This window comes from Sorghum bicolor, chromosome 5 (assembly GCF_000003195.3).
Source record: "Sorghum bicolor cultivar BTx623 chromosome 5, Sorghum_bicolor_NCBIv3, whole genome shotgun sequence".
Classification (NCBI taxonomy): domain Eukaryota; kingdom Viridiplantae; phylum Streptophyta; class Magnoliopsida; order Poales; family Poaceae; genus Sorghum; species Sorghum bicolor.
Genome location: NC_012874.2, coordinates 52005770 through 52022253, shown reverse-complemented (window position 1 = coordinate 52022253; position 16484 = coordinate 52005770). Strand labels below are relative to the sequence as shown.

Below are 16484 nucleotides of genomic sequence, written 5' to 3'. Positions count from 1 at the left end.
TTATTTGACTGGTTTTGAAAGTTCAGGAGATAGAATATCCAGTTTTATAATTTGAAGGACGAAGTATTCTATCCTAGATAGTTGGGGGTTTATATAGACTTTTTCCTCTTTATTCCTTCCTTAGAATTATTTGAATCGTATATGATCTCCTAAAATTTAAAACTTGGCTATATGTGAAATAGAATACAAAAACAAGGGCAAATACTTTGTAGACTGCATCAAGGATCACCGTGCAAACTACAAAAAAAAACGTTTCCTCAGCAACGATGTCTAGCTTAACCATCAAGATATTCACGAAAAATTCCAAAATGAAAGATATTATTCAAGGTCTGATTGCACACTAACAACATGTATCATGTCATGTCATTTAACTTTACACCTCATCACAACTATGACGTGCATATCATTAACCATTATACAGCTTCTTAAACTCTAGACCGGCGTTAGGCTAGCCTTGGAAAGCCAAGGAAGGATGCAATGCAAGTGGGAACTTTTAAAGCAGCAAACGCACACATCACCGCTACTGGCTAAAGAACTGAAAGACAAATGGCAAATATTAGCAAGGCCTTGTTTAGTTCACCCAAAAACCAATTTTTTTTTTGAAATTTTCCGTCATATCGAATCTTACGGTACATACATAGAGTATTAATATAGATGAAAATAAAAACTAATTGCATAGTTTGCATGTAAATCGCGAGACAAATCTTTTAAGCTTAGTTACTGCATAATTGAACAATGTTTGTCAAATAAAAATGAAAGTGCTACCGTGTTAAAATTCAAAAAAAATTTAGATCTAAACAAGGCCCAAGTATACAAAGGTTTTGCATTGATTATCTTGACAGCAGTATCAGTTGTTAGCGGGAAGCATGTGCCTACTAATAGTTTTTCTAAACGCTAAACGGTAAATAGTCGGTCACTTGTCGTTTAGCCATTACTAGAGCTAAAGAAATGGATGATTAAACGGAAACGATGTACTACTATATAGCGTTTATTTAAACAGTCTAAACAACGTTTAGGCGAACAGTGCTAAGGTCTTGTTTAGATACAAAAAGTTTTTGGATTTTGACACTGTAGCATTTTCATTTTTATTTGACAAATATTGTCTAATTATAGAGTAACTAGGCTTAAAAGATTCGTCTCGTGATTTACAGATAAACTATGTAATTAGTTATTTTTTTATCTATATTTAATATTTCATATATGTGCCACAAGATTCGATGTGACGGGGAGTCTTGTAATACCTAATACTATACCCCTCCTCTTCTTCCGCTACTCTCCACCCTACTGCAAGAACAAGCTGAGGAGAGCCACCACTGACGACGGTGTCGGGACATGTTTGCGTCTCTGTCGCTAGGGAGGGCATGGGAAAAGCTATCCTCCTTCCTAGGCGTCTTTTTTTTTAGGAAACATGAGAGACCCAAGGGGCCTCTACTGAAAAATATATTAGCAAATAAATAAAAAGGGTTCGAGAAGAAACAACAAAGTAATTAAGGAGATTACATGAAAAAAACTTAAAGATTACAGCCCTAGGACCAAAGAAAGGGAGTTTAGGAGAAAAAAAAAGGAAACAAAGAAAATCAACAGAATTACACAAGGTGGTCTATCCATGACTCAATTGCCAGGAGGGAAGATCTGGTTGAGCTGAGGAAACTGGAGAGAAGATCTGGATGAGCTGAGGAAACTGGAGAGGACCATGCGCCAGATCCGGGCAACCCTGCAAGACGCCGAGGTGCACTGGAACATCCGCGAGGAGTCTGCCAAGCTGCGGCTCAAGGAACTCAAGGAAGTGGCGTACGACATGGAGGATGTGGTGGACGAGTACGACTACGAGGTTGACCGCTGCAGGTTGGCGGCGGCTCTTGACCGATCTGCCGGCGTCCACAACACGGACAAGCGCAAGCATCAAGAGGTAATTAATTAGCTCTCATCATCATTTATGTGCATACAACTACGACCCCGTTTGACAGAGCGCATCGTATGGATTATTATTGACAGAGCATCGTAACTGAAAAAAGTGAATTTGTTGATTCCAAATTCATCATAGATCAGCTCTACCAGGGGCGGGCCCAGGCCTAAAGCCAGTAGGGCTATGGCCCTAGTCATGGCCTAGAAAATTTAGAAACAATTCTTCAGATTTGGCCCAAAATAGAAGCCCATCAAAGAAAAGAATTAGGGCAGACGGGGAGAGAAGTCAGGCACTCAGTCTCAACCGACGCCGCCGCACGCCCGCAACTCCGCTCACTCCGCAGGCCGCAGCTCCGCCCGCTCGACCCAGGCTGCAGGCGGCCAGGCTCCTGTTCCGCTTCCCTTCTCTCTCGGCGCCTACCTCCTCGCGATCGCAGGCTCGCAGCCATAGCGTGGCCGTGGCCTGTGGGCGCCTGGTCACGGCCTCGCAGAGTCGCAGCCTCGCTGGATCTTGCGCGTGCGCAGTAGCGCAGGCAGCCCCCCTGGCGCCAGCTCAGGCTGCGGCGGCCACCAGGGGCGCACGCAGGCAGGCCGCAGGGGCAGGGACGCAGGGCATGGCCTGGCCGGCTGCCTGGCTCACCCCCTCGGCAGTGATTCAGTGAAGCCGGCAGCGGCAGGGGAGCCTCGTGACCCATCCCTAGAGGACAAGGACTATTGCATCGTATTTGTCTCGAGTTGGTGAACAAGAAAGGATATGTTATGTTGAGCGAGAGATATTTGCGACTATTAAAAATGACGACATCTTACATCATTTTCAAAAATTGAAGACCCGAAAGATGAATTACCTAATGTACCTACTACTTCTGGTATGTTACATTCAGCCATCTAGGATATAAATGCATAGTAATCAATGAAATTAAGTTTTTGGTTGTCCATGTTTTTATTAACATATACATCTTGTCCAAACTAGGAGTTGTTATTGAGGACATGGAGGTGGAAGAGACGAATGCAACAAATCTTCACTAGACAATAGGTATTTATTTTTCAATGTTCATTGATATTTCTTAGCTATTTTATCCTACTATTAATTATATAGTTCAAGAATTTCTTTGGATTTGCAAGCTTTTCTTGAGAATTTTTATTTTCTATGATATACATGTGTGTATATATATGGCCCTATAAACTATACTATAGGTTGTAGCTTTTGGATTTTAGCCACCAAGATTTGGCCCTAGTCTTGGTCAAATCGTGGGTCCGCCACTGAGCTCTACGGTGGAGTTTTTGGTGGAGCACTGGAGCTAGATCCTATAGATAAGATTTTTTTTTATATAATCTCTCTCCGTGAATATATTAAATTCTAGAATTATCTTAAGTTAATTCCTTTTTTTTATGTTTCACCAGATTAATAGAAAAAAAGCACAAATTTTTGTGATACCTAATGGATAAATTATGAAAATATAGTTTATGGTTTACTAATGATACTAATTTAGTGTTATGGATTCTTTTCTATAATTTTGATCAAACCTAAAAAAATTAATCTAAAATAACTTCAGAAATTGATTGATTTAGAGACGGAGGGAATATGTTGTATATTTATCATGTCATATCTTGTTCCAATATTTCTCCGTGAAAAAAGGAATCATATATGAAAAATGGCTTATATATGCTCTTATTCTTTCTTCAAAAAGGAAGTGGAGGCTTATCCGGTGGATGCTGGTCTGTTCCGACTGACCTGGTTCTGCGAACAAGGAAACTAACCGAGAGGTTCAATGAGATCATACACTACTCTGAACATTTCAGTTTATCTGAGAATGATGGAGAGAGACGATTTACTCCAGATCTTAGTACTTTGCGGCATACAAGCTCTGTAGTATTCGACAAAGCATTGTTTGGCGAGAGCAAGACAGAGACAAGATAATTGACAAGTTCCTGTCTAGGAAAGGGGAAAATGCAGAAAATCCGTTTCTGTCATGGCCATTGTTGGTATGGGAGGATTAGGCAAGACAACATTAGCGCAACTTGTGTTTAACAGCCTGAGGTTGAAAGAATCCTTTGAGAAGCATGCCTGGGTTTGTGTGTCCGAGAATTTTGACATCAAAACAATGACAAGGAACATCATTACTTCCCTAACGGGTGAGCAATGTATGTATACAGAGCTTGCTGATCTACAGAGGGAATTATCAACAGAAATGAATGGCAGGAGGGTTATGCTAGTGTTGGATGATGTATGGAATGAGCGAAGAGACTGCTGGGAGTTGTTTTGTGCTCCTATGACAGCTGCAAAGGTTTGTCAGATCATAGTTACCACTCGGAGCGAGGCAGTGGCAAGGCTGATACAGACTATGCCTTTTTATCCCCTAAATTGTCTAAGTTTTGATGAGAGCTGGTCGTTGTTCTGCAAAGCTGTCTTGACCGCTGAACAAAAGTCTAATGACATCCCAACAAACCTAATGAAGATTATTGTTATAAAGTGCAAGGGCTTGCCACTAGCGATTAAGACACTAGGAAGCATGTTTTTTTCTCGAATACGCAGGAGATCTACGCATCATTAAATTAAAAAGAAAGAGTTTAACAGTGCACCAACGCGCAACAAGCGCGCGCTAGGTGGTCAATAGCTAGACCGACCTAGCAAAGAGCTGTGTGGATTGCGCTACGAAAATGACCAAAGGAGATGGATGAATGTCTTGGAGAGTGAACTATGGGGCTTAAAAGAACCGAGGGACGAGGTTTTGGCAGCGCTAGAATTGAGCTACAAGCAACCGAGGGACGAGGTTTTGGCAGCGCTAGAATTGAGCTACAAGCGCATGCCTGTACAACTAAAACGGTGCTTCCTTTGTCTTTCTCTGTTTCCCAAAGATTATAAGATTTATGTTTCAGAAGTGTCTCGTTTGTGGAAATTACATGACTTGCTTGATTCTGATGGAAGTGATAACGAGTGTGAAATTGCCAAATTTTATTTGAAGGACTTAGCTCAACGGTCAATACTTCTGATGCTTGCTTTTTTGCTGGGGAAGAGTTCTACAGAATTGAAAGGGATACCTGTTATGAACAATGTATATGAGTATGAAGTAAACGAAATCAATCACAGCAAAGACACACGATTTACGTGGAAAACTCCTTCAATATGAAGGGAAAAAAACTACGGGCACCAGCCGGCAACAATCTCACTATCTCAAGAGTTTTGGGTTAAACGTCTATGGCGGCTTACAAGAGAATCAAGTCTCCATGAAACCCTAGCAAAGGCATATATACCCTGTGCATACACGGGCGCGGCATAATGGGCCGGCTTTGGACTATGCTACGCTCCGGCCCAAGCCTCCGGCGATGGGCCTCCGCTTCGCTCCATCAGAAACCCGACCAATATCCTGAAGTGAATTTGGAACAACTCCAACAAACTCCACCTTAAGACAAAAATCATCTTGTATCATAAATCAACCCTTTATCTTGAACACAACAAAGATAGAAAACCACTGGTGCCAACAATAGTCTCTTGGACTATCTAATTAAACCAACTAAGCTTGAGCACAACTCAAACTTAGCAACAGGAACTGTTTTTGTCATCATATCAGCAGGATTATCATGAGTACTAATCTTGCATACCTTTAGCTTACCATCTTCAATCACGTTACGCATAAAATGATACTTGATATTTATGTGCTTAATTCTCTCATGAAACATCTGATCTTTAGTGAGGTAAATTGCACTTTGACGGTCACAGTGCAAACTTATGCAATATTTATCTCCACAAAGTTCAGCGTACAAACCTTTTAGCCATATTAATTCTTTGCACGCTTCACAAATAACCATATATTCGGCTTCAGTAGTAGACAAAGCAACAACAGATTGTAAAGTAGCCCTCCAACTCACAGCACAACTGCCAACAGTAAACACATAACCAGTAAGTGATCTTCACCTATCCAGATCAGCAACATAATCAGAATCTATGTAACCAATAAGGCCCTTATCAGTTCTTCCAAACTTTAAACAGGAATGTGTTGTGCCTTTGAGGTATCTGAAAATCCACTGAACTGCCCTCCAATATTCTTTGCCAGGATTAGATATATATCTACTAACAAGACTCATAACATATGACAAATCTGGACGAGAGCAAACCATGTCATACATCAAAAACCCAACAGCACTAGAATAAGGAACCCTTGACATGTACTCAATCTCTGTATCTAGGACACTGAGCAGCGGACAAATTAAAGTGAGGTGCAATAGGGGTACTAACAGCCTTAGAATTTTGCATGTTGAAACGCTGAAGAACTTTCTTGATATAATTTTGTTCACTAAGAAATAGCAAACCAGATTTTCTGTCTTTACTAATTTCCATACCAAGAATTTTCTTAGCACTACCAAGATCTTTCATTTCAAACTCCAGAGCCTCCGGCGATGAGCCTCCGCTTCGCTCCGTCAGAAGCCCGGCCAATATCCTGAAGTGAATTTGAAACAACTCCAACAATACCTCGACTGAAATTCCACAAAATATTCGGTATCTGTCCATAAATAAAGCTATTACATCAGCTGACATCTCAGTTTTTCCACATTCTGTTAGGGTCATCAGAGTGATGAGCTTTGATGATAAGCATGAAACTACACTTCCAGAATCATTATTTTCAACTTGTAACAAGTTGCGGGCACTCGACTTATGTCAAAACTGCAGCCTTGCCTTTCCATTGTACGATTGCGTGGGATCTCTGAAACTACTACGCCACTTAATTATGGATCGTTATTACGGATCCTCTATCTGGACCTTGCACGTGCAGAATCTAGTACTGAGTAGAGTTGGGCAGCTTACTCGCACTCGCCTGCATACTTTGCCCCCAATGCGTATCAGACATCATTGTAGTTTCAACATAAGAGAGCTGAGGAACATCAATCAGATTAGAGAGCTGAGTATTTTTGGACTGAATAAAATTTGCCATGTTGAAGTTGCAATTGAAGCCCAGCTGCAGAGCAAAAGGCACCTCCGTTCATTAAGTTTGTGGTTTGATGAAGACGAAGATGAGTGTCTCTGTGGTCTGCGTCCAGAGCATATGAATGTGGCACCACATCACAAACATAAGGGAACTGGGCATATTCCGGTACAACTCTGGAACATACCCTAGATGGTTGGAAAACGGTTCCTTGTCTATGTTGACGAGAATAACATTAAGCCGTGGTGAACACAAACACCTCCCAAATTAAAGCTTGGTGGCTTATGTTCCCTCAAGTACATCACTGTCCAGCAAATGCGTTATATGGAATGTATCGCCCTGAGGTCTTCCACACAGATACTTGCTGGAGAAAAAGAATTCCCATCATTGACAGAATTGCAATTTGTGATCATGCCCAAGTGGTCAGAATGTTCTGCAGTGGATGCCGGGAAGTTTCCTTGCCTAAATACACTTTGGTTGTCACTTTGCCCTAAACTAATAAGCTCCCTTTCATTGGGGCTATTCCGGTGTTTGATAACTTTGAAGCTAACGTGCTGTTATCACTTGGCTACGTTTCCTGCATCCCTGGCTCTTCGTAAATTAGAGATCGAAGATTGTTCTGCTCTCAGAGAAATTCCTACTCTTCCATCCCTTTTGGAACTTAGAGTCCGAGGATGTCCATGTCTAAGCTCACTTCCTACTCTGCCATCACTTCTGAAACTGCAGATATCTGGGTGTCCAAGCCTCATTTTCATTGGTTCTGTTTCTTCTCGCTGCTGCACATGGTGGTGAGCTCAGTCTCTTCGCTCGCTAAACTTACAACCATGTGAAGTCAGCTCAGTTCCTTCACTCACCACCTGTTCACCTAGAATATCTCATGTCTGGTCTGAATGATGAATAACTGTACAGTCCATTAAATGACTTCCTGTCATTGTTATTTGTTCATTGCACGTACGCAGTGCTTAAATATAATGTGACTTCGTATTATCTCGTATCTCCAACAAAAGGACCTTGACTTGGGAGCATAAAAAATTCAAACTTTGCATGACTCAAAGAGTTCAACTATCGAGTGCCACAACACTAAAATTAAACATTCATATATATATACACACACACACACTACAATAGGCTATTGATTTTACAAGCAATCTGCCCTCAATTAGTTCTTAGGTCTTATCTCGACACCCTGCAAAATAAGGCCTTTCTTCCAGTTGCCTCCATACGTGGTCTCTCTCACTCTGGCGCAAAAATGTTTGTCTTCCCCTCCGTGGTTGTCCCACTCACCTATCTCCAGCTCCATCCACCCATCGGGCCTCTCCATGGGAAGCCGAGGAGTAGCTCCTTCCTCGGCGCCGTCGTTCTGTTGGTTGCCTATGTTGTTCTGCAGGCGGACTGGGTGGGATGATATCTCGTCTTCTCCAATGTGGATTGACGCAACCTGCAGTGGAGAATCTAGGCCGTAGCAATCATCGTCCATCTTGAACACTAGGTAGGCGGCATAGCGCGTGTTTTCGGATAGCATCCTGCTTTCTATGGCGCCGCTGAAGTCCAGCCAACAAACCGCCAACAGTTCAGCGCATTCTGGGAACCTGTGAGAGTTTTGAAGCAAATTGAAGCTCAGGTTGTTTCATTCATCTTAAGGTACTCCTAACAAACAAATAATAGCTTATATCCTTATATACACCAATTAGTCCTCCTTCTGTTTATATAATATAATAGTACTATACAAATATCTGCAATATCAGAAAAATGCCTGTTGCAAAAATAAAACAAATACCATTGCAAATTTTCCAAATCATCAACTGCAACATTGAAACAAAACCGTACCGACAATGACGAGAGTTGAACGCCAAGAGCTGGCTGAAATCCTAGCAACCACCACATTTCCAGAGGAGGAGGAGGAGGAGGAGGAGAAAGAAGAAGAAGGCCAGATCCAGAGGAGGAGAAAGGGGAAGAGGGAGGAGGGCTCAGATCCACAAAGGATCAAACCACCACTGTTAGGCTTCTCTCCGGTGGCATGGAAGTCGCACAGCTGGGGAGGAAGGCAGGGAAAGTAGGGAGGAGCGGCTCGCTGGGAAACCTCGCCATGGCCCCTCTTCTCTAGATGGAATGGAGGGAGGGAAGGGGATGAATGGAGGGGAAGCTCGCTGGTAGTTGCCGCCATCGCCAGTGAATGGCGCGGAGGAAGGGAGGGGCAGCAGAACCAGATCAGATGAGAGAGTGGAGAGCTGTGAGCAACAGAGAGACAAGAAGCGAAGAAAAAAAAAGAAAAAAAAGACATTGCAGACAGATGAGATGACAGAGGCGACACGCGTCCGAAGCCATCGGACGTATGTATCACAAAATTACCGAAAAATACATACTCATGAGTGCTAACCCAAACTACTAAGATAATTTCACATTTCTTGGAGAGTTGGTCTGAACCGCTAAAGGGGAGAATCCTTTTTGACCCCTTTCAACTTTGGCGATAGTCCGAATTTCACCCTTCATTTACAAAACCAGATTTTTAAACCCCATCAACTTTTAAAACTATTCGTTTTTGCACACCCGGCAGTTTTGGATGGTGATTTTGTCTCACGCGTGGATTTTTACGATAATTTAGGGAAGTAAACTAGACAACAACTATTTTTCAAATATTTTTCTCTGAAAAATTATGCAATTAAAAATCCTAAAATCTAGTTTAATCTTAAAAAAGTCATAGCAATTTGATTTTAGCTTAAAAAATTATGGAACTAGTTTCATAGTTTTTCTGAAACTATGTCTTGCCTTACAATTTCTAATTTTGAATTATTTGAGTCTTCTATGGACTCATTTTTCTTCTTATTTTTATGTAGATACTATCATATCTATTATAAGTAGTCTATGTCAACGACTCGGCCGGGGACACTGTTTGGTTGAGTGTTGTAAATTTGTTGTCAGCTACGAGCTGCAGAAAAGCAGTTGTGAGTTGTGGGCTAAACAATTGTGGCTTGTGAAAAACCGCCATCAATCTCTCTCACTTATGAGCGGACCCAACATATCATCCGTAGCCCTTCCGACTCAACTCTCTCCCTCTCTCACTGGTCGTTGGCCTCTCTTCCTTGTTCCTCCCACAGCTGCGAACTTGCAATGGATCTCCCAATCGGCGGCAAAGCTCGCGGCTGGGCAGAGGTCACACTCCGTTGGCGAAGCCCAAGGCGGAGGTGCCCACAACGATAGTGGATGGGGTTGGAGAAGGACGACCTGCTGAAGTTGAGCAAGGGGCTGACCGGGAGGAGCGCTGGTGCCATAGGCAGGAGCGTGGTTGGCTTGTTTCACGCGGATGGGGAGATGAATTGCGAGAAAGAAACGAACCGGTATATTCATATCTAGTGGCAGGTGGATAAATTAATTCTTCGAAAAAGTTAATGATCCTACAGCTGGTGGATGTAGGTCAAAAAATATAATTAGGAAGAAGCTGCTTTTGTGGAAGAACTTGAGTGGAAGTCAACCTCTTTGGTTAGCTTTTGGCTTTTTTAGAAGCCACAAGAGGTCAAGAAGCTCAACCAAAGAGGACTTCAAACTATGAGAAAGTTTAGTGACTTTGATAAAAACACAAGTGTCATATAATAATTTAACCATATCATGCTTATAATATTATCAAGACCATGTTTGTTACAACTATGGGGTGAAGCGTTTCCTTGAGAAGCTACACAAATTGAAGGAAGTGTGGCCAAAATAAGCTAGCCTTGACTAAGTTTCTATGTTCTAGCACGAATTGGGCCCGGGTTATAAGGAGAATGGCCAGAAAAATGCTAAAAATGTATCGTTTGGCTTTTAGTTTGAGCTTATTTTGACTATAAAGTGCTCATAGGCCTATTGTATGAACACAAGTGTCATTTGATTCTATATATGACCATGGTATTGTAGAAAGCATGGAGTGTTCTCGTCAAAGTACGTGGATGAATCGACTCACATATATTACTCCACACACACTAGCAATACAAAAACAAATTTTACAAAAAGAAATAAACAAGATAATAGATAATGAGAGTATCTACTAGCAAGAGTAGTCCATGTCATTTAGCCTTCTATGCGATTTGGTTGGTGAAACATCGACTAACAACGACAATAAATTACGAGAACACCTGCTAGCAAACAGACATAAAAGGTCCATAAAATATTCAACTAGTTTTAATCTAGGCATAGTAAGATAGAGTATAATTTTTAGTAAAAGTTGAAAATAGATTTGATAATTTTCTAAGTGAAAACAGTTTTTATGACATATAACATTAGACTACATTTTAGGAATTTTATTTGTATATATTTTGAAGAAAATATTTGATAATTTTTCAAAAAATAATTATAGTTGAATTTGACTCCTTTAACTACCCAACAAAGTACACTTTACTCCATCGTACGATGTGGCAAGATTGACGTGGATGCCACCTCACATAAACCCCCATCGAAAACAGTTTAGGCCTTATTCGCATATAGTTAGATTTGCATCTAGTCCATATGTATTAAGATTAAATTGGAGTGAGACATGAACTAAATTCCACCTTAATCTACATCAACACACGTGGATTAAGGTAAACCCAACAACATCTAACAAAGACTTAGAGTGTAAATAAAAATAAGGCCTTGTTTAGTTCACCCCAAAAACCAAAAAAGTTTTCAAGATTCTCTGTCACATCGAATCTTTCGGCACATGCATGAAGCATTAAATATAAACGAAAATAAAAACTAATTGCACAGTTTAACTATAAATCGCGAGACGAATCTTTTGATCCTAATTAGTCCATAATTGGACAATATTTGCCACAAACAAACGAAAGTACTACAGTAGCGAACCAAAATCTTTTCGCATCTAAACAAGGCCTAAATGATTTTAAAAGTCTAGGTAGGCTAAAGTCCAGTTTTATAAATGAGAGGGGACTCAAACTACCGTTGGTTCAACTTGGTACAACCTAAATTCCTAACGGTGAGAGGGAAACATTCGAAAACAAATTATTGCACTATATAACCCACAATTTATTTTTGCTCGATGTATTATATCACACCAGATAGATCTAATTAATACTAAGGGGGTGCTTGATTTGGATTGTTAAAGTTTAACACGTACTATAGTATTTTTGTTTTATTTAACAAATTAGTGTCCAATTATACACTAATTAGGCTCAAAAGATTTGTTTCGCAAGTTACTCTCTAGCCATGTTTCTTATTTCGTAAATAGTTTATATTTAGTACTTCATGCATGTATTCAAACAACTTTACTGTCATTAACCAAATAGTCCCTAATAAACAAATAAAATAAAGGCCTGGTTCAGTTCGCGATTTTTTTTGGATTTTTCTACTGTAGCACTTTCGTTTGTTTGTGGCAAATATTGTCCAATCATAGACTAACTAGGGTCAAAAAATTCGTCTCGCGATTTACACGCAAACTATGTAATTATTTTTTATTTTTGTTTATATTTAATACTTCATGCATATGCCGCAAGATTCGATGTGACGGAAAATGTTGAAAAATTTTGGAAACTAAACAAGGCGCGGCTGAGCAAACCTGGAGTCTTGGCGCGGGATCCAACGCCAGTATTGCGGTGCGTCGCCCCATACAATGTGCATAGCCCTCGCCGCAACCATGTAGCACTTGGCGCCGGTCTCCCTATGCAGCCACGCGCTCTGCACGGCAGAAACGCTATTTCTCTGTGATCTCGATCGATAAAGGGAGACAGGGAGAAGGAAGCACTGTGTGTACAGACCGTGAGGCCATCCTCGAGGAGGACATGGTTCCCGGAGAGGCGGAGGAAGAGCTCCTTCTTGGAGCGTGGCGGCGGCGACGACGACGGGTAGACGAGCGGCGGGAGGTCGGCCGGGAGGAAACGCGACCAGACGGTGTCGGAGTCAGCCGCGGAGCGAAAGGCCGGGGACACCGTGGCGGCGACGCATGCAGCCCGTGGTCCCGTAGCGGCGCGGGACATCACCGACGTGAGGACGTCCTCGGGCAGCCGACGAATGTCCTCCATGTATGGCCGGCCGGTTCTGATCTTAATCTTGATGATAAAGTGGAAGTTTAATTTGTGCTATGGGTGATCGCCGGCCAGAGCGCGAGCTAGCATCCACGGAACACACACAGCCCTTTAACTCCTCGATGGCCCACGCACCGGCCGTTTCCTTGACCAAATAAGCTGCTGTGTGACGTGGAGTTGTGGACTCGATGTCCTTTGTTTTTTCGGGTTTTTTGCGCGTAGAGGACTGGCTGATGTGTGGCCAGGGAGACCGAGCCAGGTCCTGCGCGCGGCAACAGGGCACGTAATTCTGTGGCGCCGGTCACTATCCCCTGTCATATTTCCTGGAAATTTCACTACGTGAAAAAAACATTAAAAGAACGCTACCCCTTCTACTGTAGGGGCGGCTGACTATAGAGCCGCCTTACAGTGGCTCGGGTGGGCCTCAACTAGTCACCCGCCCCTACAGTGGCCACTGTAAGGGCGGCTAGTGTTATCAGTCACCCTTACAGTGGTAGGTCACAGTAAACGCGATTGAATCACCGGCTGCCCTTACAGTGGACTAGACAAAAATTGGTCAAATGAGACACTAAAAGATCTCAAATGAAAAAATTTTGAATACTAAAATTGTACAACTCATCAAGATCTATATTTACTACATAGTTCATTTTTATATTTGAGAAAGTGTTAGTAAACACTAGTCATAGGGTGGCTCAATCCCCAGCCGCCCCTATACACTGGTTTTGGACAAACTTAGTCAAATGAGGCACTAAATAACCTCAAATTAAAAAATTTAAATACAAAGGTGTTAGAACTCATCAAGATCTACATTTGATATATAGTTTTGTATTCATGACTTTTATTGCCTAGTTTCACCTAGTTTGACCAAGTCAAACATTAGATTTTTCAGAAAATACACTTTGACCGGTCTCGAGATGGTCTCAGATGCAAAAGTCATGAATACAAAGTTTGTTTCCCTTATCAAGATACACATTTGGTGTAATATTCAACTTTTCATCTAAGATGGTTTGGACTACTCAAATTTTGATATTTCAAATTTTCACGGCTACACGCACGTTTTCGCGACCCTAGACGGCCCCAACTCCGAAAGTCATGAATAGCAAGTTTGTTCCACTAATCAAGATCTACATTTTATACATAGGAAATTTTTGCATTTGACAAAGCGTTACGAAAGTGCAGTTCTAAATCCATAAGTCTCGCATGTAGTTTCATAAAGTCTACGTGTGATTCAAGACTTTGTGACTAGAGTTTACAAACACTTTCTCAAATGCAAAAATATCCTATGTATGGAATGTGTATCTTGATGAGCTCTAACTACCTTATATTCAAAAGTTTTTCATTTGAGGTCATTTACTCCCTCGTTTGACCAGGTTTGACCAAGTCACGCCTTGGGTTTTCAAAACATGTGAACAAAGTTTACCGAAACTTTTCCAAATGCAAAAATATATTGTGTATCAAAGGTAGACCTTGGTGAGGTCTAACTATGTTGTATTCAAATTTTTTTCATTTGAGGTCTTTTATTGCCTAGTTTGACCTAGTTTGACCAAGTCAAACATTGGTTTTTTTTAGAAAATACACTTTGACCGGACCCGAGATGGTCTCAGATGCAAAAGTCATGAATACAAAGTTTGTTCCCCTTATCAAGATACACATTTGGTGTAATAGTCAACTTTTCATCTGAGATGGTTTGGACCACTCAAATTTTGAAATTTTAAATTTTCACGGCTACACACGTTTATGGGACCCTAGACGGCCCCAACTCCGAAAGTCACGAATAGCAATTTTGTTCCACTCATCAAAATCTACATTTGATACATAGGACATTTTTGCATTTGACAAAGCGTTACGAAAGTGCAGTTCTAAATCCATAAGTCCCGCATGTAGTTTCATAAAGTATATGTGTGATTCAAGACTTTGTGACTAGAGTTTACAAACACTTTCTGAAAAGTTGACAATTTCAAAAAAAATGTAGACCTCGATTAGTTTTATTTTGTAAGTATTAAAAAAATTATCTGAGGTCATTTATTTTTTTATTTTTCAAAGTTTGACCAAGTCAAATATTTTACATGTATTTTTTAAATTTTTCAAAAGAACAAACTTTGAAATTGTATATATAAATATATCATATATTAAATTGGCATATAAGTATATCATATATTAAATTGGTATATATATATATATATAAACTAGGCTCAAAAAACAAAAAAACAAAAAATCTTTGTCGAGGATCTAGACTAGTCCTTAGCAAAGCTGAACCCTAAATCCCAATCGGGCCCGCCCAAGAAAAGGCATGCACCTCGATTCCTTCTCGCCAGTGCGTATCCCACCCACCCACACCCTAACCGAGCAACCCTAGCTCATTCCCAGGCTCGTGAGATATCTCTCTCTACTACGGAAAAGAAGGCAGTGGCGGCAGCGGCGACGGTGGGTGCAGTGGCTGTGGTAGCGGCACGCCGCTGAGGGGCGCCAAGCAGAGCAGCCATCTGGAGTTCCAACTCCAAGCTCCCCCCCAAGCGGCACGGCCAGCCGGAGCTCCAAGTGGCGTCGGCGGCGGTGCAGTACGAGGACAAGATGCAGCCGGTCTCCAGTGCCTCGGCTCCATCCATCACATTGGTGAGGTCATCCCTGCCTCCTTGGTTTACCCCCTGCAGTCCCCGTTCAGATCCGATTTCATTAGGCTGGTATGGATTGATTGGCATCCGGTTGATTGTCTGAGCACGATGATAGATCCGTTATTTGCATGGATTGATTGGCGGCGGCTTCTGCAAGACGCTCGTCTTCTACCACGGCCAAGCCCCCGGCGGCAAGCGCACTGACTGAGTCATGCATGAGTACCGCCCAGGACGAAAGGCGCAGGTGGGCAGTAGGGCGAAAGGCGCCGCCATCATCAGTAGCAACGCGAGAGGGCAGATGAGCAAGGTCTCCAGCAGCTCGTCCCTCATCAGCAGCGAGCACTCAGCGCATCGTTCACGCCCTCCAACTCCACCAGTCCACCTCCTACTCTGGACATGGGGATGTTCCAGTTCTAGGTACCACTGCCACACGTTCGGGCATTAGCACCGGTCGGGAAGGGCCTGTTGCCCCGGTTCCCGAGCCGGTGCTGCCCTTCCGTGACTAAAGGCCCACCCTTTAGTCCCGGTTCGGGCAACCGGGGCTAAAGCCCCCCCTTTAACACCGGTTGGTAATACCAACCGGTGTTAAATGGTCCTGCCAGGGCTGCCACGTTGCAGGACTCTTTAACACCGGTTGGTATTACCAACCGGTGTTAAAGGGTTTCTTTTTTTTTGGTTCACTTCTTCGGTTCTGTTTATTATTTTTATATAATATAATAATAGGTTTTTGCTGATACAATAATATATTTATATTACACGCATATTAAGCATATATAAATGAAAATTATAGGCTTAGCTTAATAATTAAGCTTTGCCTATAATAAAATGAATAGACCACATCAAAAATTAAATAGATATGTAAAAAGCTTTATATATATATAGTTTTATATGTACAAAATTCGTAACACAAATATACAAAGAGTTTTTTCTCCCAATGTCTACAAACGATACAAATGATCATCGTTGTTTGGAATAAGAGTTTCGTTGCCGTTGAAGTGAAACTCGCCGTTTGGATTGATCACTTGGTCGCCGAGAAATCCTGCTATCGTCTCTTGGATAGC

At 41.8% G+C, this 16484-nt stretch overlaps 2 protein-coding genes across 2 annotated transcripts; one reads left to right on the top strand and one right to left on the bottom strand.

Annotated features, from left to right (window-relative positions):
- Positions 3608–4457, top strand: LOC8075816 (putative disease resistance protein RGA3). The gene has a single exon (XM_021462066.1). The coding sequence runs from the start codon at positions 3876–3878 to the stop codon at positions 4455–4457; it is 582 nt and encodes a 193-aa protein (XP_021317741.1). The 5' UTR covers positions 3608–3875.
- Positions 7787–12922, bottom strand: LOC8068737 (putative F-box protein PP2-B12). Its single transcript, XM_021461108.1, has 3 exons — positions 12545–12922; positions 12346–12464; positions 7787–8413 (listed from the first exon to the last, which is right to left on the bottom strand). Exons 1-3 carry the CDS (start codon positions 12806–12808, stop codon positions 7984–7986), a joined length of 813 nt encoding a protein of 270 aa, XP_021316783.1. The 5' UTR covers positions 12809–12922; the 3' UTR covers positions 7787–7983.